This window comes from Sapajus apella, unplaced genomic scaffold (genome assembly GCF_009761245.1).
Source record: "Sapajus apella isolate SASKATOON/1434 unplaced genomic scaffold, GSC_monkey_1.0 scaffold6, whole genome shotgun sequence".
NCBI classification, from domain to species: Eukaryota; Metazoa; Chordata; class Mammalia; order Primates; family Cebidae; genus Sapajus; species Sapajus apella.
Window position 1 is genome coordinate 49,847,381 of NW_022436946.1, and position 22,903 is coordinate 49,870,283.

The window sequence follows — 22,903 nt, forward strand, 5'->3', positions numbered from 1 at the left end:
CCATGATATTATTAATCACCCAGGTAGTGAAACAAAGAAATGATGAGTTGCCTATTCTCTTTCTCTCTTCTCTCCTATCCCCTCCCCTTATATCTCTCCTGCCCTATGACTTCCTCCCTCAGCTCCCAGCACTTGGGCATCAGGTCAGTTTCTCAGAAGGAATATGCATTACTCTCTGTTCCTAATTGGTCTTCTAGAGTCTTGATATATTTTCTTCCTATTTCTAATTGAAGTACTGCCCCAACTCTTATCTGCAATGTATGATGTCCAAACTAATAAAAGGTGGTGACTTGATTGGGTTGATTAGAAACCATCCAACACGGGGTGCACCTGGTGGGCAGAGTTCTTGATCTTCCTCACAAGCCAGTGGTATAGACAATTGCTACACAAACTGTGGTCTGGTATCACCTGGAAGCTTGTTAGAAATGCAGACTCTGAGGCCTCTCCCCAGAACTACTGAGTCAGATTTTGCATTTTAATAAATAACCTCATATACACAGTAATATTTGAGAAGCCCACACTCAAAATGTCCTAAACGTTTCTCACAACCCACCTTCTCAATTGCCTGTGATCTAATTGTCTCTTGTTTGATCAGCATGACAGAGCCCCAGGTGACACATGTACTTTAAGGTTTGGGAAACACTGATTTAGTTGTCTTTACCTAATTGTCTTGGCAAGGCTGTAGACCCTTGTGACATAGGGCATGCCAATATCTGCATAAGAAAATATCTGAAGCTACCTTTTTCAGAAGGTGACAGTATAACCGGCAGGCATTTGACACTTTGTAGTTATTCAGTTGAGACAGTTCAAAACTGAGCCCTACACTAATAGTGTAAAGCAGGAATACCATGGACAGCGCTCCAGCACACACTGTTCTTGGTGTGACAGACCATGTAGGTCAAAACCTCATCCAAACTGGCAGCCCAGGATTTGAATGTGCCCTAACACAAATTCTTAAACTTTCTTAAAACATTATGAGATTTTTTTTTTTTGCGATTTATTTTTAAAGCTCATCAGCTGTCCTTAGTGTATTTTAGGTGTGGCCCAAGACAATTCTTCCAGTGTGGCCCAGGGAAGCCAAAACATTGGACATCCCTGATGTAGGTGGTGGAGCGCCCAAGGGCGGCTGGTGTGAGACATGCTTGGATCCAGTATCACCTCGCTCTGGGAATTGAACTTGTTAATTGCCTCTTCTGAGCTGTAGTTTATTTCAGTTGTAAAACTGAAATGACAATACTTATGTAAGTCGTTACTGGAAAAAAATCACTATACAACACAAATAGGTGTTCAATCAGTATTAGTTCCTTCTTTTTTCTTGTCTTATAACACCTCAATTAAAGTTAGTTAAGAAAAAGTCCTTGCAAAAAAAATAAGTTGCTTCTAGCTTGGAGCTAATGTCCATGCATACGGCACCAAAGCTGTCAAAATTAATGGGCTGGGCGCAGCACTTTGGGAGGCTGAGGCAGGTGGATCACTAGGTCAGGAGATCGAGACCAGCCTGGCTAACACAGTGAAACCCCATCTCTACTAAAAATACAAAAAATTAGCCAGGCGTGGTGGCATGTGCCCGTACTGTAGTCCCAGCTACTTGGGAGGCTGAGGCAGGAGAATTGTTTGAACCCAGGAGGCAGAGGTTGCAGTGAGCTGAGATCATGTCACTGCACTCCAGCATGGGTGACAAAGCGAAACTCTGTCTCAAAAAAAAAAAAAAAAGTCATCAGAATTAGTGTTGGTGGTGGTAGAAGGAGCGAAGTAGAGATGCCCAGCTTAGTGCCCAGAGTCTTCATATTTTCTCACTATAGGAGCCTGAGGAGGAGAGCTGGGGTGCAGACATGCTCAGCTCCTTCACCTTCAACTTAGGGTGGGGGCCCCGAATAGCTACTGTGGCTTTAGTCTGGGACGTGGCTCTACACTAGGGATTCTGAGGATCCATTCTTTGAAGAGTCAGCCTCTTTAGCTCCTCTTGTTAACCCAGCTGTGTTCAGTTCCCTTCTACTGAGTTCATCCCACTGCAATCACTCCTCTGGGGTTGAGTCCCTTGGTCCCTGAGCCTGAGTCTCTCATCTTTCTGCAGCTGGCTTGCACCCCTTTGTGGAACAGCTTTTCCCTCTGGTACTCAGTCTGACCTTGGATGAAGAGCTGGCTGAGGCCTGCATCAGTCGGTGCCTTCACAGCTGGAGCTGCTTTCCTTGCTCCCCAAAGATTTGTTCTGACATTCTTCTTCTTCTTCTTCCTTTTTTTTTTTTTTTTTTTGAGATAGAGTCTTGCTCTGTCACCCAGGCAGGAGTGCAATGGCGTGATCTCAACTCACAGCAACCTCCACCTCCCAGGTTCAAGTGATTCTCCTGCCTCAGACTCCTGAGTAGCTGAGGTTATAGGGGCTCGCCACCACTCCCAGCTAATTTTTGTATCTTTTTAGTTGAGACAGTGTTTCACCATGTTGGCCAGGCTGGTCTCAAACTCCTGACCTCATGTGATCTGCCCACCTCTGCCTCCCAAAGTGCTGGGATTTAAGGCGTGAGCCACTACACCATACTCGGCCTGTTCTGACTTTCTGATACCAAACATTTGTCCAACTCCTAGATTTGTTGTCTCCTTAGTCTACTCTTCCTCCTTTCATCATATACAGCCCTAGCAATAATCATTTTCTTCTCTTCTATGCCATGGATCTAAAAGTTAAAGTTAATCTGCATCAGATTAAGAAGACATTTTAGTTTCTCTTGTGAGATTTTATTTTACCTATATCATCATCTTCTTCTTCTTCTTCCTTTTTTTTTTTTAAGACGGTGTCCTGCTCATGTTGCCCAGGCTGGAGTGCAATGGCACACTCTCTGCTCACTGCAACCTACGCTTTCTGGGTTCAAACGATTCTCCTGCGTTAGCCTTCCGAATAGCTGGAATTACAGGCTCCCGCCACCACGCCCAGCTTTTTTTTTTTTTTTTTTTTTTGTATTTTTAGAAGAGACTGGGTTTGAGGTGTAGTAGAGCTGTTGGCCAAGCTGGTCTCGAACTCCTGACCTCAGGTGATCCACCTGCCTCAGCCTCCCAAAATGCTGAAATTATAGCCATGAGCCACTACGCTCAGCCCACATCTGTTTCTTTTTTTTTTCGAGACAGAGTCTCGCTTTGTCGCCAGGCGCTAGGCTGGAGTGCAGTGGCGCCAGCTCCGCTCACTGCAACCTCCGATTCCCGGGTTCAAGCAATGCTCCTGCCTCAGCCTCCCAAGTAGCTGGGACTACAGGCGCGCGCCACCACGCCCAGCTAATTTTTGTATTTTTTAGTAGAGACAGGGTTTCTTCATGTTGGCCAGGATGGTCACGATCTCTTAACCTCATGATCTGCCCGACTCGGCCTCCCAAAGTGCTGGGATTACAGGCGTGAGCCACCGCGCCTGGCCCACATCTGCTTCGTAAAGACGTTTACTGCATTCTGCCTCTAAACACTTAAACCATGTTTGAACTAGAGACAGGGTGAAGCTCAACTGTTGTCTGATACTACCAGGAAGCAGCACTGGGCCCCCGGCCTGCATGAGTGGGTAGGGCAGGTCACCATGAGTGAGAGTGAATTGTAGTCAGTGGCTTTCTGGGATAAAAATATTACACTTCCTCTGGTTTCTAACTTGTTTTGGGACATAAGATTTGTCAGGATTGACTCTCCTTCTTGCCTTCCATATTCTTCCACTCAAGGTAATTTATGCCCATGGCTAGACCTAGATACGAAAATAACGTGATTCCAAACATCAAACTTACATTCTTCAAATATTGGCTCAGTGTTTACTGAGAGCAAAGGCTGAGTGCTCTGTGGGAAGGGCACAGACGGAGCATGGAGAATCCCTGACGCCAGCTCTCCTTGTTCTCTCTTCCAGAGTACTGCAGCTCTGGTCCCAAACTTAACTAATTTGCTTCTTACGGACAAGGCCAGGCAGTCTTCTGTCCTCTCTCCTTGGAAGACCGTCTGGTGACCACCTCAGTCACCCCAGCAGGCTGTTGGGTTTCACTCCTTGTAACCTACTCCTGGGAGCTTCACTTCCAACCACACACATTTCTTCTTCCTGGGAGGCCACATGTTCCCAGGAGGATTTTGGGGGTCTCTCATGCTGATGCCTAGGCACCAGCTCACTAGCCCCTCCTCCGTCCCGCGTCTCGTTGAGGCAACATGTCCATATTTATTATTTATTAACAATACGACCACACTCATGGCCTGTTCTAAGGAGCTGGTGTGGTAGGAGAAGAAAAAAAAAGGAGTCCTCTTTCGCCTCAATCTCTGCTCTTCAGGCAAAAGCCTGGAGGTTTTCCTTTATCCATCCTTCCACCTTAAGAGTGATGCACCTCCATGGCCCGATTCCTTCTTCAGTTCTTCCAAACAATTTAAGACTATCCACGCTCTTGGTAAAATCTGTGCATATATTATAAGCTTCTATTCTTTGCACTTATGAACTTTAATAAATGAAGTTAAAGGAAAAAAATACACTGAACACACACACAGTTGTTAGATTTTCTTAACCAAAAGAGGCATCCTCACCCCCCCCAACCAAAACCCTCTATCAGCGAGTTCCCTGATAGTGACTTCAAAGAGAAAAAGCTTGAACTGGGTTTGTCAAAGAAACCTCTCTAGGTAGAGTATTTTGTTGTCATTTGTAAAACCAGACATCTCGTCTCTGCGAACACCTGGCCAAGCCCAAGGTAACTGTGTAACGTAATAAGAGTGTTATAAATTATGCAAATACACAGCGCTTTTCTGAAAGCCAGAAGAATCTGATTCCCGACTTTAATCCTGGCCCACGCTCCCAGCCCCCGCCGGGTGGCGTCTCCGGCCCGCAGCTCCGCGCCCCAGGTGAGTCCTGCGCGCTCCCCGCTCCGGGGCCCGCGGGAGGGGCTGGAGCGCAGGCGGAGGGCGGGCCGGGGTGGGGGAGGACCGGGATCCGGGCCCCGACTGCAGCTTTCTCGCGGTGGAGCCGCGTTTCCAGGCACCTCCGCCGCCCTTGCCCGCGCGCGGCCAGCGGTTTTTGGGCGTGCCGCCTGGAGGCGCGGAGCCCGCCCGGCGCGCCCCAGTCCTGCAGCTCCGGCCCCGGCGGAGGCTGCCGGACCGCGGAGATGCGGGGCGGGGGCAGGGCGCGGGGTAGGTGACTTTATCCCGCCTCTGTTTCCCTGCCCCGGGGAGCAATGACATCACGCGGCCTTCTCCAGGCGCCGACACAAAGAGCGGGGCGGAGAGGCCGCTGCGGGGGGAGCCGGCGGCCGCCGCTGCCGCCCAGGGGCCTGGGGCCCCGCCGGCCAGGCCCGCCGTCTGCGGCCGGCGTCCTTCCTCCTCCTCCTCCTCTGCGGCCGCCTCCTCAGTCGCTGCCGCCCGCGCCCTCTGCGCGCCTCTGAGCCCGCGCCGGGCCGCGCCGGCCCCTTCCCATGCGGGCGGCGCGGGCCCTGGGAGGGGCGCCCGGAGCCAGCCGCGCAGCATGCACTGGGGGGTTGGCTTTGCCTCGTCCAGGCCGTGCGTGGTGGATCTGAGCTGGAACCAGAGCGTCTCCTTCTTCGGCTGGTGGGCCGGGTCCGAGGAGCCCTTCTCCTTTTATGGGGACATCATCGCTTTCCCTTTGCAGGATTACGGTGGGATCATGGCAGGGCTGGGCTCCGATCCCTGGTGGAAGAAAACCCTTTACTTGACTGGGGGAGCTTTGCTGGCCGCAGCTGCGTATCTGCTCCACGAACTCCTGGTCATTAGGTGAGCCGGAGAGAGGGCCCCGCACAGGGGCGCCGAGAGGGGCACCTGGCTAGGGCACGGCTGGTGCGAGGGGGGCCCGTGCCACCCCCTCGGTCACGCTGCCCAGATGCTCAAGCGTCCTGCAATTACCTTTCCCTAAAGGCATTCGGTGGTCACCTGGCCGTGAGGGGCAGTTTGCAGTGGAAAGGAGAATTAAACCGGTGCTGGGAGGGAAAAACATTTGTCTCCCAAAATGCTCTGGGTCACTTGTCGTTATCTATTAAGAAATGTCCTTAGGAGGATTTCAGTGCAGTGTGTTTGCAACAATAGAAATTGGGCCCTGTAGAAATAGGTTACACTCTTATGAAATGCCTTATTTGTTTATAGGTGATAATGCTGTAATATTAACTGCTAACCTCATCTTTTATCTAAAAGATTAGCTCTTCACCATCCTTCCCTAAATGTCAACATCAAAAGGGAGAAAAATTGCAAAAGCTCCAGGAACCTGCGGGTCCCTATTAAAGATGCATGACCAAGTGTAGTGGTGTGCAGTTTTGATGCAGCCTTAACCTGGTTCTCTGCTTATCTGGTATTGAACGCCAAGCACCATCTTCAGGCTTAGATGTCATTGTTGTGTGAGCAGTAGGACAGGCTAGCACATGGGCGTGTTGGGCATAGCACGGAGTCGCCCAGTTCCGTAAACAGTTGCATCCGCTGCCGCAGAATGTTTACAAGATTGAGTTGGGAATACCAGAAAATGGAGGCCCCTGCTGTTGGCACATCCATCCGGCAGGAGATTTTTGTTTGGGTAGAGTAATAACCACAGGGCACTGAGACTGTTTGGCTAATTGATACATCAATTAATGGTTAAAATTTCCGTGCATTTGAGCCCTCAGTCACTGGAAGATTACCAGAAGCCCAGTTTTCAATAGCTCAGAATGTCCCTTTGCCAGTATTTTCTAAAGTGAGAGAAATGTGTCCACACTGCCTTTTTCCAGTGGAGGAATCCTACACAATAGGTTATAAACAAAGACAGTGATAGGTGACCTTTATTAGCCTGCAGGAATCCCAGGAGATTATTGTGATAGCCTAATGTAGATCTTTTGCCTACCATATGTTTTGAATAGTTCCCATCTCTGAGAGGGTGGGAAATCTTTAGGTTTGGGGAAATGTATTGGTTTTCATATTATTTAGCCATATTTGAGGAAGTTTATTTTAAGCTTGTTGCACATTTAGCTCTCTCACTTAATACAGTGCCTTGAATCTAGCTGAACCAAATAAAACAATTTAAAGAGAATTATCTCTCTAGATTATTTGACAATTATGCTAGTTTTAGAACTGTATTTCAAGTTAGATTTCAAGCTATCTGAAGAACTAAAACATTTGGGCAGTAATTTTAATGGTAACCCAGTTGTTTCTCAGTTGTATTCTAGTCTAAAGCCTTTGAGGAGATCCTGAACCATGAGGCTTCTCAGCGGTGGAGGGAGTGAAGGCTTCACAGGACCAGGTTTAAAACAGCTTAAATGACCTTGCAGAAACAGTATGGAACTCAGCTTGGGAGTAAGCCATGCCCTGGCAGGTGTGGTTATTGGAGACTGGAGAGCTCTCTGCCCACAGATAGCTCCTAACTCATTTAGGGGACTATAAATCTCAGCATTGGATGCTTATTTGGATTAAAGAGTTAAATCCTAGGCTGATTCATGCTTTTTTTTTTTTTTTTTTTTTTTTTTTTTTTAAGTCGAGTCTCACTGTATCACTCAGGCTGCAGAGCAATGGCCCTATAGTGGCACTGCAGCCTCCAACTCCTGGGCTCAAGCAATCCTCTGGCCTCAGTCTCCTGAGTTGCTGGGATTACAGGCATGAACCACTGCACCTGGCTAATTTTGTTTTAACTTTTTTGTGGAGATAGGGTCTCACTATGTTGCCCAGGCTGGTTTCAAACTCCTGGCCTCAAGTGATCCTCCTTCCCTGGCCTCCCAAAGTGTTGGGTTTACAGGTGTGAGCCACCATGCTTGGCCACTTATGTTTCTGGACAAATGTTTGAGTTGAATTAGAAAACTCTGAAGTAATGCAAACAATAAAAAAGGGCTGACCATTTCTGAACACTTAGTAGGGACTCTGCATATATGGGCTTTGCTTGTATGACTGCATTTATTCCTCACAACTGTTGTTTGAAGCTTGACATCCATTACATAGATAAGGAAATTGCAGCTCAGGGAGGTTAAGCAACTTGCCCAAGATCACAGAGTAAGAGTAGCAGGGTCTATATTCAAATCAGAGCCTGCATTCTTTTAACCACTGCCTCTTAGACAGTTCCTACTTTGAAATCTCTTTTGTTGAGGGAAGAAAGAGAGAAATATGGGAACTGAAGCATTGCTCAGGGAAGACAGGCCTGTAGCAGGTCCCTTTCTTGCAGACTCTAGGGGAAGAGGAGTCGGGGGAGGGGTGGGGGGGGGCAAAGGGTAAAAGGCAGGAAGGTCAAAGACCAAGGCTTCAGAGGTTACATGATAGATACCTCCACTTAAGGTGACATCTAGGTTTCAGTAGTCTATAATTTAGGCAGAAAACAAAACAAAATCTGAAATATGTGAGATGGAAAATACACCTTACAATGACTGCCGTGTCTGAGTTTACTGGCAATTGCAAACTCTTCCTCAGCCTACTTGGATTTTCTGCTGCATAGACTTAACCTTAATCTATGATTACGTCTCTAGAGTGGAAAAGTAAAGCTGACAGGTGAGAATTATTTAGGAAGTTTGATTAATGAATATAACCAAAGTAGGTTTTTGGGGTTTTATCCATGTTTTTTTAAGCACCATATTTTTAAATAAATATTGTCCCAACCCACTGCTTTGTTTTCCCTGATTGGAGATAGCTTGGCAGCTATCTTAAATTCAATCAGGCATTTGGAAATTTTTGTTTGAATGACTAAGTAATAACTTCATTACCAGTGCTTATTTGCACTTTTGGCATGTGGGCTCAGCTTCTCCTAGAAAATTTAGTTGGTGAATCAACATCTGATCTCTGCAAACTAACAAATCATCAGCTGTTTACAGAGACATTTTCATCTGTGATATCGTTAGCCCTGGGAATAGTAGTAAACTAGCTAGTTAATGCTCTATGGGTGTCCTCTCATACAAACCTATGATAAGGTCACTTTCTAAAATATAGCTGTATAGGAAACAAACCACCCAATCCTCTGATCCTAAATTAGAGAGGGGTTTCTCACATGTTGGAGGGAAGGCTCTGAAGCCAGACTGTCTGGGTTCAAATTCAGACTCTAACCAGCCACGTAACCTTGGATATGACAGTAAGCTCTTGATGACTCAGTTTTCTCATCTGTAAAATGGTAATCATAATAGTAGCTTTTCTCATACAATTGATTAAATGAGTTACACATGTGAAATGCTTAGAACAGAGTTTGTCAAGGTGAAAAGTCAATAAAAGTTGACCATCGTTAGCTGTGACTTTTATCAGAAAATTCCAGGCTTCAGTGGCCTGAGTCAAACTGGCAGTGTTAATACAATTAACTGAGGAATTGCCCATTTTGGTGGCCTTGAAGTGCTTAGGAACATGGAGTTACTTCAGAGTCAATCTTAAATTGATGTTCCTTAGGCAAGTTATTTACTGTCTTTGAGCTTCAGTTTTCTTATCTACTATGAAATAGTATAATAACCCAAATTTAAACTGTAACAATATCCATTATAAAGTGTCATTGTCAGAATTAAATAAGTTAACATATATAATATATAAAGTCGTTGGCATATGCTTGGTAGAAAATTAGCATCCATTCTTACTATAACATGGACCAAATTACAAATAGAATTAGATCGTTCTGGCTGATGGAGCAGGATTTTATGTTTGTCTCCTCTCCTGTCAGTTCTGAAATTTTTGCCTGGTTATTTAATGAAAATACCACTTTGTGATGGGAATTATTTGAACAAAAATCAGTTAATTGTCACGTCTATAGTTTGTGCTGTCTTGGAATATTGTCTAAATGAGTAAATGAGTTCTTGATATTAATATCTTACTTCCCAAACATTCCATCTAAATGAAAACCCTTCTTTTACAATGAATATTGTGAGAAAGCAGCAAATATTTTTATTTTTTTGACTTGACAGATATTTTCAAAATGAGTCATTCTGAACCCTGAAGTTGAGTGGGTCCTTGGGAGGTAAACTTTTCAAGAGTTTATTTTACTGAATGGGGATCTGCAGGAAGTGGGCATCCATGTGATGAAGATATAAAGAGCTTGTTCTTGCTTGGGTAGAAAGAAGGGTGTGTGGTGTTGTACTGGGAACAATGCGAGGGAACCAGAGGTGGGGCCAAGGGGAAGGAAGAGTGGAGTTTATCTGACTGGGAATTAGCTGGGTTGAATGAAGATGGAAATCGCAAAAGGGTCCTGAGGAGTGGAGTACGAGTAGGACTGTGAGGAATGAGATTTTGTAGTTTGCAGGGATAAGACTATATCTCTTTGGATGAGCATAAATTCCACTATTACTTAATGCTTGATAGTTCACTAAATATTTACAGTATTACCTTATGAAATCCTCATGATCATCCGTGCAGAATTGGCACTGTCCTCACTCTCCAGGTGAAGATGGTGGAGAGATCTAGGCTAATGTGGCCAATAAGAAGCAGGGCTTGGATTTGATCCCAGGTGTCCAGGCTTGGAATCCAGCATTCATTCCACTATATAGTGGTTATTGAAAAACTGTATGCAGGGAAGTCCTCCTCACTCAAAAGAGTAGCCAAAGGAAAAGATGGATGTGTGGCTGAGATAGAAGAAAGGGGAAAACAGGGGTACTAAAATACATGCTGTGTAGTAAAAGTGGGGATGCTGGGAAGGCAGAAAATAAGGAAGACAGAGCTAGAGAGAGAGCATCCGGAAGGCAGGTTCCACAGCATTACAGGTGAAAGAAGGGTTAGGTGAGGGCATGGACAGCTGGGAAGAGGGACCAGAATATTCAGTCTCAGATTCCCTACAGACTTGGGGCATAGCAGAGCAAATCTGCACTGTTATTCTTGAGTCTTGTGGATGAATAGACTGTTTAATGGTATAGTCTAATGGCCAAAAACATGGGCTCTGACTTCTTGGTTCAGTACCCATTCTCCCATTTACTAGCAATGTGACTTTGGGCAAGTTAATGCTCTGTGCCTTAATTTCCTCATCTATAAAACGTGGATAACAGTAGTACCTACTTCATAAGGTTTTTATGAAGATTAAAGACGATAAGACCAGTGAGACCCTCAGAACAATGTGTGACACACAGTAAGCACAAAATATCGTTTTTATGCATCCAGCCTGTTCCTGGCAGTAAACACAGCCAGCTGGAGAAGAGGTGGACCAATACCAGAAAATGTTCTTGTTACCCAGAGGCCACCGGTAACAGAAGGAGGCTGTTAGGTAGTTATTTTGCTGAGCCACTGGGGTCATGGTAATATTGGAGTTTGTAAGGTTCTCTTGTGTTTCGACTAAGCTTCCATGAGTGCTGGGTGAGGCAAGCCCCTGCGACAAACTGGGTGCTGGGTGAGGTAAGCCCCTGTGCCAGACAGATCTGCTTGTTCATTGAGGAGCTACAGCCCCTCAGGGTCCTCTCAAGAAGTAAGGGAACTGAATGTGGATAACATGTGGATTGTTCTTTATTTCTGTTTTGGTTTTGACAGGAAACAGCAAGAGATTGACTCTAAAGATGCTATTATTTTGCATCAGTTTGCAAGACCTAACAATGGTGTTCCCAGTTTATCTCCTTTCTGTTTAAAAATGGAAACTTATTTAAGGATGGCTGACTTACCATATCAGGTACTTGTTTGCAAATATGTTTTCTTCTTATGACATCAGTATCAGGGGATGAATGTTTAATTAAAGGGGGGAGTATTTCATCTCACACAGTGGATCCCAGAGGGAATGGGAGCTGAAACTAGCAGTGCCTAGTCCTTAGTAAGAGGGAAATAAATTACTTGATTTCAGGGTCTGTTGATTTTTATACCCAATTTAATGATGGATCAAAAAGGTATAAACTATTGAGAGATTCAGTGCCTTGATATATTTCTTTAACAGAGTATTTTTTGGGCCAGGCATGGTGGCTGACATCTGTAATGCCAGCACTTTGGGAGGCCGAGGTGGTAGGATCACCTGAGGTTGGGAGTTCGAGACCAACCTGGCCAACATGATAAAAACCTGTCTGTACTAAAAATACAAAAATTAGCCAGGTGGAGTGGCGCATGTCTGTAATCCCAGCTACTTGGGAGGCTGAGGCAGGAGAATCACTTGAACCTGGGAAGCAGAGGTTACAGCGAACTGAGATTACACCACTGCCCTCCAGTCTGGGTGACAGAGCAAGACTCCATCTCAAAAAACAAAAAAACAACAAAATAGTATGCTTTGGCTAATAGCTTGTCAAGGCCTACTGGGCCTTGACAAAGATGGGTGTGCCGCTACCTGATGTGTTTTTTTCTTTTAGGTTTTAATTTATTGATAGCATCTTATTTTGTCCCTAATGAATTTTGAGGGCAGAAGGCCCAGTAGGCCACGAGGTAGATATTTGTATATGTAGTGAGAGCTTTCCCACAGCACTCCATGTTCTGTTTGTGTGACTTTAAGGGAAACACTTGTTCCTTTTAGCAGTAAATAAGGAAGAGGAATGTACTTAAAGGTGTATATTTCTCTCTGAGTAATGCTTGAGCTATGTTTCACAAAGTTGACACGCTGTGTTTTCACAGTCATCCAATTCTATGTATTTTTTTTAAGTTCACTTATGTTTTTATTTTTAACCAAGTTCTAGCCATATGGAATTATTTTAAGCTTTGATTTTTGTTATCATTTTTAATTTTATGGTCAGAGAAGATAATCTCTGTGATATTGATTCCTTGGAATTTACTGAAGCCTTAGCTTGGTTTGTAGTTACTTTTAAAAAATGTTGAAAATAATTACATATTCTCTGTTTGAGTATAGAGCTCTTTATATATCTACTTGCTTAGACATGTTTAGTGTATTATTTAGACCTTTATAGTTCTGCTTATTTTTTGTCTGCCAGTTCTAGCAGTTTCCGAAAGGCATATGTTAAAAGAGTCAAGTGTATTTGTTGATTCAAGAGTATTTATCTGTTGTACATATAAATACATTGTTTATATTGTTACAATGTTAGGTACATATTGTAACATTGTTAGGGTACATATAAACGATCACATCTTTTACTCTTGTTTATTTTTCTAGTATGTATCATCCATTGATGTCTCTTTTGATTTAAAAAAAAACTTGAATTTTGTGTAATCAGATCCTGAGATAGATTCTCCAGCCTTCTTTTGGCTCATATTTGCTTAGGATATTTGCTTCATCGTCTCTCTCCCTCTCTTTTTGTATTTGTTTCTCACATGTCTAACTGCAGAGTCTTTTAATCGGTGACTTTAATCCATTTACACTTATTGGAATAATTGTTTTATTAGAGCTTATTTCTAATATTTAATATTTTTCCCCTTACTATACTTCATTTTAATTTTTTTCTCATTTTCTGCTAATAGGTCAGGTTTTTCATTATTTAAAACAAGTTATATTTTTGTTGTTATTGTATTTACTCTTAAGACCCAAATTTGTGTTTATGGTTATTACTTTGTTGAATATATTAAAGTCTGTATTTATCCTGTTATAATACAAACACATTAGCAGTTTACATGTACCTTGGGTCTCTCCCTTTCTTCCCAGCCCTCATCCCAATTGTGTTGCTGTTGTCTAAGATTTTAATTCTGGAATTTTTCGGCTGAACGTGGTGGCTCATGCCTGTAATCCCAGCAATTTGGGAGGCTGAGGCAGGTGGATCACTTGAGGTCAGGAGGTCGAGACCAGCTTGGCCCACATGGTGAAACCCCATCTTTATGAAAAATACAAAAGTTAGTTGGGTGTGGTAGTGTGCACCTGTAATCCCAGCTACTTGGGATGCTGAAGCAGGAGAATTGCTTGAAACCTGGAGGCAGAGGTTGCAGCGAATCAAGATCGCGACATTGCATTACAGCCTGGGTGACAGAGCCAGACTCCATTAAAAAAAGAAAAAGGAATTTTAACAATTATTTTCCTTTGTTTTTTATCCTTTTTAGACAACAACCTTTACTATGTTATTCAACTGGCCTTGTTTCCCATGTCACAAGTCACAAGATTTATTTATCTTTTTATTTGAGAACTTTTCTGATGAATATTTTTAGAGTGAGCTTTTACCTGGTAAACCTTCAGTGGCTTTGCATGCCTAAGAATATTGTTATTATACGCTCACACTTGATGAGTTTACGTTCAAAGTTCTTTTCCTTCTATGCTTTAAAAATATTAGGCCAGGCACAGTGGCTCATGGCTATAATCCCAGCACTCTGGGAGGCTGGGCCGGTGGATCATTGAGGTCAGGAGTTTGAGACCAGCCTGGCCAACATGGTGAAATCCCATCTCTTTAAAAAATACAAAAATTGGCTGGGTGGTAGTGGCATGTGCCCGTAATCCCAGCTTAAAAAAAAAATCACTGTCTCTTTTACATTGATGTTGCTATTGAAAAATTTGATGTTGGCCCAGCGCAGTGGCTCATACATGTAATCCCAGCACTTTGGGAGGCCAAGCCAAGCGAATCACGAGGTCAGGACTTTGAGAACAGCCTAGCCAATATGATAAAACCCCATCTCTACTGAAAATACAAAAATTAGCCAGGCGTGGTGGCAGGTGCCTGTAGTCCCAGCTACTTGGGAGGCTGAGGCAGAAGAATCTCTTGAACCTGTGAGGCAGAGGTTGCAGTGAGTTGAGATGGCACCACTGCACTCCAGCCTGGGCAACAGAGTGAGACTCCATCTCAAAAAAAAAAAAGGAATTGATGTTAATCTCATTCTTCTTTTTCTTTCTCTCTAAATTCTCTTATAATTCGTATTTATTTAATCTTAATATTCTCAAGTTTCAATAAGACATGCGTTGGTGTGGGTCTTTTTATATCCTGTTTGGTCCTTTATAAACTCTTGTTATCTGAGGTCTTTCATCTCTTTTGAATTCTGGAAAATTAATTAACAGTTTTCTTAAAATATTTCCTTTTCTTTTGCATTTGTCTTCCCCCTCTTCTTCCCTGTTCCCTAGTATCTGGATTTTGGAACCTCTGCTTCTATTTACTCTACCTCTCTACTCTCTACTCCAATTCTTTTCTACTGCTTTCTGGAAGCAGGCCTCTCTCTGAGCTCCCCTTGCATTGCTCTGTGTGTGTTTGTTGTTGTTTGTTTTTGTATCCATCATGCTATTTACCCCATCTGTTGTGTTCTTTATTTCAGTAAGTAACCTCTTCGTTTATCCATTGGAGGATATTTATTATGTTACTTAAATTTTATAGTCTGTCCCAGTAATTCTGCTTTGTGGCGTATAATTCAGGGCATTGCCCTTCTCTTATAGTACTGGAACTTATCTAGTTAGTTTGGCTTGAGAGCTCCTTTTACCAGGGATGCCAACTTCTCTGCCTGGGAATTTGGGCTAAAGCCCAGGCCACAGGTCCTGTTCCTCTGAGGGAGTTTAATAAAAGAAAGGAGGTGAGTCTCAGGCATCCCCAAACTACTTTGGTCCTTTTGCTTTGCTGCCACTCCCCCAAATGGTTCCTGCAGCTCCGGGGTTCACCTGTAGGCTCTTGTAAAGCACCAACACTGGGAGGAGGTATTCTCCTCAGGTGGTAACAGACCAACTGGGAGATTGGAGAGGGTGGGCTCCCTACCCAGCCAAGCTTTTGCCTGCCTGGATAATGATATTACCCTCCAGCTCCTGACTCCCCATAGCCTGTGCTTTTTGAGCCAGCTTCTGTGCAGAAGAGGGGATGGGGCTGGCAGTGATCCTCCTAAGGCAATGCTGGGACAACATGTTTACATGTTTTAGTTTTTTAAGTGCTATAATGCAGGTCCTTGGGGACATGGTGGAGTGGCACTGAGTTCAGACTTCGGATTGGGGCATGGGATGTTTGGGAACCGAAAGGGATTAGAAAGGGGATCTTTATAACTGGCAACTGGAATGCACCGGGGGAGTCTAGAGAGAGCAGCAGGGAGAAGATTACACAGGACTGACTTGCTAAGACAGCAAAGGAGGAGACAAGGCCTGCAGCATCTAAATGCATTGCATCAGATTTGAAAGATCATTGTTCAGCTTGGTGTTGGCAGTCTGCACTTGAAGATATGTGTCACTCGGAGACTCAAATTGAAGGAAGAGATTGCTACCCAACAGCCACCTGTCTCTATTCCATCATCACTCTTGACCAGATTGCCTCACCTAGCCATGACAGCTTTGGGGCAGTGAGAGTCCAAAACCTGAATTTTGTGGACTGCTGTCTCTGACTACTTTCAAGATCTTTTGTGCTCCCCGACCTTTGATAAAATAATCCTGTCATTTGTGGTGGCTGCAGCTGCTGCCAGGCTTTTCTGCACTTTCCTTTCTGCCCTTCAAGCCATCAAGCCCTGCTGCTGCAGACCTGTCTTTACCTGCAGCCTGTCTACCTTTGTTCACATTTTAGAGTAGCTGCCTGTAGTTAGTGTAACTGGAGCAGCAGGACTCATGCCTTGCTGTGAAGCCTGCAGCTATTACAGAGGTCTTCAAGAAGGGGCATGCTTACCCCTTCCAAAATTATTTCTTATTAAGTATATTAAAAAAAAAAAGAATTGCACAGGGCTTTTGTTTTTCTTCTGTGAGGTCTCTATGGAAAATAAATGGAGGGGGTGATGCTAGGGGGTTGGCAGATTTTAGGTAAAAGAAAAATGGTGCTGTGGTTTAGAAAGGGATGCTCTGCTGCAGGGGTCGGGGGTGCCTTGAGCTCTGTTTCCTCAGTAGGGATTTGTATTGATGCAGTGGGCGTTTGGGGACTTCATTTCTTGGATTGATTAGTAAGAAATATTTTTTCATAGACCCAGGGAGCTGTACCCTCTGCCCCCTCTTTTGCTTGTGCCATTTGAAAAAGATTAAAATGCCATGTTCCTCAGATCATGACTTTATATTAGAAGCTCTTGAATTTTTTAACCTAAATGGAATGGGAATGAATATTTGATGACCGTTAGTTAGAAAATCACAAGGCTTATTTTTTAAAAAGCTCAATGTATTGAACACAGTTATTATTTTTCTCTATCACAGTATATTGGTAGTTCAATTTTAAAATCTTTTTATTTTGTAATAATGATAGACTTAATAGAAAATTGCAATCAATGTATAGAGAGGTCCTGGGGATGTAGTTAGTAAAAAAAATAGCTTAGAAAAATTCCAAGCAACACTAAAAAGGGTATGCGGAAAGTGAAAATTACCTGATATCCTACGAGCTAGAGATTATTATCATAACTGATATTGTTGACTTTTCTTCCTTACAGTTCTCTAGACATATGTAAAGATACATACATCATTTGACATAAGTAATTGTATAAGAAGCACACATTTCAGAAAATAATTATTTTTAAGTAAGAGAAGGAAAAAAGAAAATGCTTCCTTTGGAGCCTTCTGCCTCAGCCGACAGCCCTAACTTTTGATGTATTTGTTTGCTGATCTTGTCTCCCCTCCTGCATCTTTTTTTTTCTAAGCTGTAGACTAAAGAATAGTACAGTGCACATCTCCATGCCCAAACCATTCATGAATGGTTCATATGTCTCCTCCTTTGCTTTTTCCTCCCTCTTTACATATACATCTGTGAACAATGTTTTTGATAAACCATTTTAAAATAAGTTGCAGAAATCATGACATATCACCTTGCAATACTTGAACATGCAGCTTCAAAAAATAAGGACATTCTTCTTCAAAACGAAATACATAGTGGATGCATGGATTTTTTTCAATGTGTTATAATCCACACAAACTGCTCAAATTATTTCAAATTTAGCCAGTGGAAGATGACTCAAGAGAGCTCCAGGGTGGAGTGAATATAATAGATATTTACCTGAAACCTATGAGTACCATGGCCAGTATATCAAATCAGAGTCCCAAGACTCTGGCATCTCTCTTAGAGTGTCAAGTTTTTCATCTCTAAATACTTCTGATGAAGGCACTGTGCATCTTCTCATTTCAACCTAGCAACTGTTATTATCCCCACTCTCCAGATGAGGAAACTGAGGCCTAAGGACGGTTAAGGGAGACCCAGGGAGGTCCAGGGTCACTCAGTGAATAAATAATGGAATGATATTTTGAAATCCAAAGTCTATTGCCTTCACTGCCATGCTTATAATGTAGTATATGTGTGGCTGCGTCAGTCTCATCTGGGGCAGACTTGCAGAAGGAAAAAGCATGGAAAAAATATGGAGGATTTACCTTTTCATCATCTCAAAATTACTTTCCAGAAGCTACCCTCAGTGGAATTTTCAGAGTCTAATTGCTTAAATAAAAATAGTCCATGAGTTCTTCAATAGATTTAAAGAAGTTGAGAAAAATTATTATTTTGGCTGGGTGTGATGGCTCATGCCTGTAAGCCCAGCACCTTGAGAGGCTGAGGAAGGGGGATCACTTGAGCCCAGGAGTTCAAGGTCAGCCTGGGCAACACAACTAGATCCTGTCTCATTTTTTTTTTTTAAATAAAAATATTTAGGAAAAAATTAAAGGGAGAAAAGAAAAAAAGTCAACCTTTTTCACATTTTTTTTGGGGCCAGGCATGGTGGCTTATGCCTGTAATTCCAGCATTTTGGGAGACTGAGGCAGGCAGATTGTGTGAGCCCAGGAGTTTGAGACCAGCCTGGGCAACATAGTGAAATCCTGTCTCTATAATTTTTATTTTAAAAATTATACAACGACATTTAGAAAAATTGAAATGTATGGGATAAAAAAATTACCTGCATCTAACCCCTAGTCTTGCCAATTACTAGTGACATATTTGTGAGTCTCTCTTTTTTAATGTTTTTTTCACTCATCTAAGTTTACTTAGATGTAATCAGAGTGTCTCTGAAATGTTGTCTCTTGCTTTTTACCTAGTAATCAAAATATAATTGTTGATCATGAAAACATACTAGAACTTCCATTTCCATAAAATTGATTATTATTTTTGATTACTCCTATTTTAAAAGGTAGTCAAGATAAACACGTAACAAGTTCTCAGGGGAAAGGGTGGTCTCGAGGGAAGGGCAGATGTGTAAATAGTTATTCCGTAAGGATAGGGTACTACACACCATGCAGTGGAAGCACAGAGGAAGGGCAAATAATGGTTGCTTCCTGGGGAAATAGTTACCTAACAAGGTGAGATTTGAACTGATTTTTTTTTAAAGCATGTGTAGGACTTTACCGAGGATGGAGAAAAGGATTCCTGTAAAAGGTGAAGAGTGCACAAAGCCAGGGAGATGGGCAAACACCTTGACCTGGCTGGGTAGGGGGAGTTGGAATTCAGGAGACAAGAGGAACTGATAGCCAATGAGACCGGGCAGGTGGGCAGTGGCTAGATGAGGGGTGTGGGTCTAGATTTCTGCATGAAAAGGGGTAGTTTGTAGACTAGAGCTATTAAAGCCATTTGATAATTTTGAGCAGCAGCATTCTTGGGTCTCATTTGCATTGTAAACAGTTCCTTCTATTGGCAGTGTAGAAGAATGACAAGAGTCATTCTTTGCATCTGAGAATGACAAGAGTCCGAAAGGGGATGTGTTAAGAGGGTATTGATGGCATCAAGATAAATCTGAAATGGGGGTTATGGTATGTGGTAAATTTACATCTTTAGTATACAGATTACAAGAATATTAGATGTATTAGCAACTTTTAGAAATAGTTGACATTTCTCTTGGTTAACATCAGGGGTAATGTCTAGAGAGGCCATGTATAGTTGTGTAGGTTGCTCACTGCACAACAGTGCCTGGCCAAAGGGTGCGGAGGGGGTGAAGTCTTGAACCCATTTCTACTTCCCAAGTTGCAAACGTTGGCATGGACCATTTCCACCCAGAGGAGGTTCTATTTTCTAAATTGCACAAAGGCAATGTGACTAACAGTAGCCCCTACAACATCCCCAATAATTATTACCCTGTCTGAGGTTAGGCCCACTTTTATTCTTTAGAATAAGCAGTGAGATAAAAAGACACCAGGAGGCAGAGATCAGCCCAAATCTCCATTATTCTCTCTTCCAACAACAGCTTGTCAAAAAACACAGATTTCTGGGCACTATCCCCAGGATTCTGATCCGATCCAGAAGTCCAGGCTGGGGCACAGGAACATGCCTTTTTTTTTTTTTTTTTTTTTTCTGTGACAGAGTCTCACTTTGTCGCCCAGGCTGGAGTGCAGTGGCGCGATCTCAGCTCATTCCAACCTCCCGGGTTCAATCAATTCTCTGCCTCAGCCTCCTGAGTAGCTGGGTTTACAGGTGCCTGCCACAACGCCTAGCTAATTTTTTTATTTTTAGTAGAGATGAGGTCTCACCATGTTGGCCAGGCTGGTCTTGAACTCCTGACTTTGTGATCCACCCACCTCAGCCTCCCAAAGTGCTGGGATTACAGGTGTGAGCCACCACACCTGGCCAAGAGCCTGCATTTTTAAGAGGCACAGTAGTTGACCCTGTTGTACATACTTTGTTACACCGAAGCATTATAATTTTTGGAGACTGCTCATTTACAGTGTAGTGGTATTGAGTATTATTCTGGTATGAGATACTGGTTTTCAAATGAGGTCTTTGGTTAGTTGCCCAGTCAATACACACCTCCTTGTGGTTTATTTTTACGTTTTGAGTTTTTTAATTGATTGCACATTAAAACTAGACTGACTATTACCAGGGTCATTTCAACACTTTCAACCTGCTACCCCTTACCTCCACCATCCCTTGCCCTTGGGGTCTTTCTTTTCTTTTACATAATAAGCCAAAGTCCATGATAAAATCTATGGGAGAATAAAGTGATATCTTTATGTGAGGTTAAACAAGTTTTTTTCCTAGAGTAACCATGTATTGTCTTAAGGAGTTCCTGCCCTGAGTTCATTCACTTGAAGAGTACTGTCACTGTCAAACATAAGGTTGGAATGTTTGTTTCTATTAATCATGCAGTAGAATTTAAATACAATATTGCTTTTCTCTTTTTAAAAATGTACTTCTGCTTAGAACTATTTTGGTGGAAAACTTTCTGCTCAAGGGAAAATGCCTTGGATTGAATATAATCATGAAAAAGTTTCTGGCACAGAATTCATAATTGACTTTCTGGAAGAGAAACTTGGAGTGAATTTAAACAAAAACCTTGGCCCTCATGAAAGAGCCATCTCCAGAGCGGTGACCAAGATGGTGGAGGAGCATTTCTACTGGTGAGTCCCCTCTGGGTGTCCCCATCCTTTCGAAGTAAGCCCCAAGTTCTGTATCACTTTTCAGATCCTCTTTCCACCTTTTCAAAACTTTTCTACCTTGACAGTTTCGGATGAAAATTCTGACTGGCTCAGTCATCAAAGTTGTTATGACTGCTGAGTTTCTGGTTACCTAGATCATGGGTCAGCAAACCATTTCTGTACAGGACCAGCCAGTAAATATTTTAGGCTTTGCCAGCTGTCCGACTCTTTTGCAACTAGTCAACTCTGCTGTTTTATCACAGAAGCAGCCATAGAGAGTATGCCAACAAATGAGCGTGACCATGTTCCACCGAAACTTTATTATGGATACTGAAACTTGAATTTCATTTAATGGACCATATCGTTCTTTTGATTTTTTTCAACCATTTGACAATGTGAAAACTTCTTAGCCTGTGGACTATAATTTGATGGCCCTTGATCTAGACTAGAACTCACTGAGTTAAGGAAGATTGTTCAGTTGATTGGGCCCAGGGCTTTTTACCAATTCTGTATAAACGGTTGAATTAAAGTAATATGTCAGACACTCAGAGGAGGGACTGGGAAGACAAATCAACATAGAATTCCTAGGGTCAGTTTTCCATAGATAAGAGCTTCTCCGTGTTCCAGAAGTAAAGCATACTACTCCTTTCTGGGTTTTCTTTGGCCTGATGCAAACTCCTTTTTTGAATTCTCCAAGTTTGAAGCATCACATGAGTTGATGAGTTTTCCCTGTTCTGTTTTTTTCGTAGCTTTGAGTTGGCAGTGGTACCATGTGAGTTAAGCAGATATGGTTTTTGCTTTACAAACTTATTAGTCATATGGTTTTAAAATTTTTTCTTTCATTTTCTGGAGTTTCTGTACTTTTTTCTATACCCCAGTAGATAGAGAAAGTTTCTCTTAATTCCTGCAAACCTTATTTTGTTCCAAAGATTGAATTAAGATTTGTTAAGCCCACCGTTTTTGGCATTAATTTATTTCCAGGCAGATGCTGGCCAGTAGCTTTTATTAAACCTCTCCCGCTGAGTGACATCCTCAGTGTGGGGTTGATTGGAGAAGGTTCTTCCTCCTCCTCTCCCTATTTCATTTATTTCACTCTCTTTCTAAATGGAAAACTTGCTGCTCCTATCTCTCGGATTTTAAGTGACCCTCTTCGTTTTCTCCTGCTTTTGGTTCTTGCCCAGTGTATTCCAGGGCCGACCTAAGCTCCACTTCTACCCTCCCTTCGCTACAGAGGTGATGGAGTGGGGAGCAAGGAGGGGGCTGGAGAGAGGCCGGAGACAGGGGTACAGATCAGTGTGGAAGTAATCAGACTCAGTGTTCATGGAATGAACCTGGCCTTTTCCTTATAATAGTAATGGGGAACTACTGGGGCACCCCTCCCAAAGAATTGCAGCAGTCACAGTGAGAACCAAAATGCATGACTGCATCTGACATGCATAACTTCCAGGAAAAACTTCACTTCTGAGAAAAGCCTCATGAAGAGCCCACGCACTTGCTTACTGGGCTCTAGTCGGTTCTGCCGCTGAAGGGAAATGAACTACCCACACAAGGTCACCTGACCCAAGTGCCTTCCCTCCACAGCTTCCCTCCAAGGCACTGCCTCATTTGATTGATGGGCCCATTGATTGCCAGAGCTATTGCTTTGTTAGCTGTCTGAAAAGCTGAAAGCCATACATTTTAGTTGTCACTTTGGCTACAACTCTTTGATTTCCATAGTGGTTTAGAAAATATATATTCCCATTAGAAAGTTTTTGACCCAGAAACATTTCCAACTACCACACATCACTGCTTTTTGTTCTATGTGTGCATACATGTCATTTTATATAACTTTACTCCCTGCCAGAAGTTCATTCCTGCCCTTCCCTTTCCATCTCTCCTTTCACCAGCCTGAGCTGATACTCCATGGAGGGTGGAGCGTGAGTGGGGATGAGGGGTGGGGGTAAGAGTTGGGAAGTGGTACCCAGTGGGGAAGGAACT

At 43.0% G+C, this 22,903-nt stretch overlaps 1 protein-coding gene across 5 annotated transcripts in view; it reads left to right on the forward strand.

Annotated features, from left to right (window-relative positions):
* Positions 1-4,557: 4,557 nt before the first annotated feature.
* Positions 4,558-22,903, forward strand: part of FAXC (failed axon connections homolog, metaxin like GST domain containing) — a 77,284-nt gene continuing 58,938 nt past the window's right edge. The window contains exons 1-4 of one of the 5 annotated variants that reach the window (XM_032275206.1): positions 4,558-4,833; positions 5,594-5,715; positions 11,362-11,497; positions 20,712-20,908. In XM_032275206.1, coding sequence (XP_032131097.1) covers positions 5,609-5,715; positions 11,362-11,497; positions 20,712-20,908 — 440 coding nt within the window. In that variant the 5' untranslated portion in view covers positions 4,558-4,833; positions 5,594-5,608. The other 4 variants (XM_032275207.1, XM_032275209.1, XM_032275205.1 and 1 more) reach the window with 4 other exon arrangements.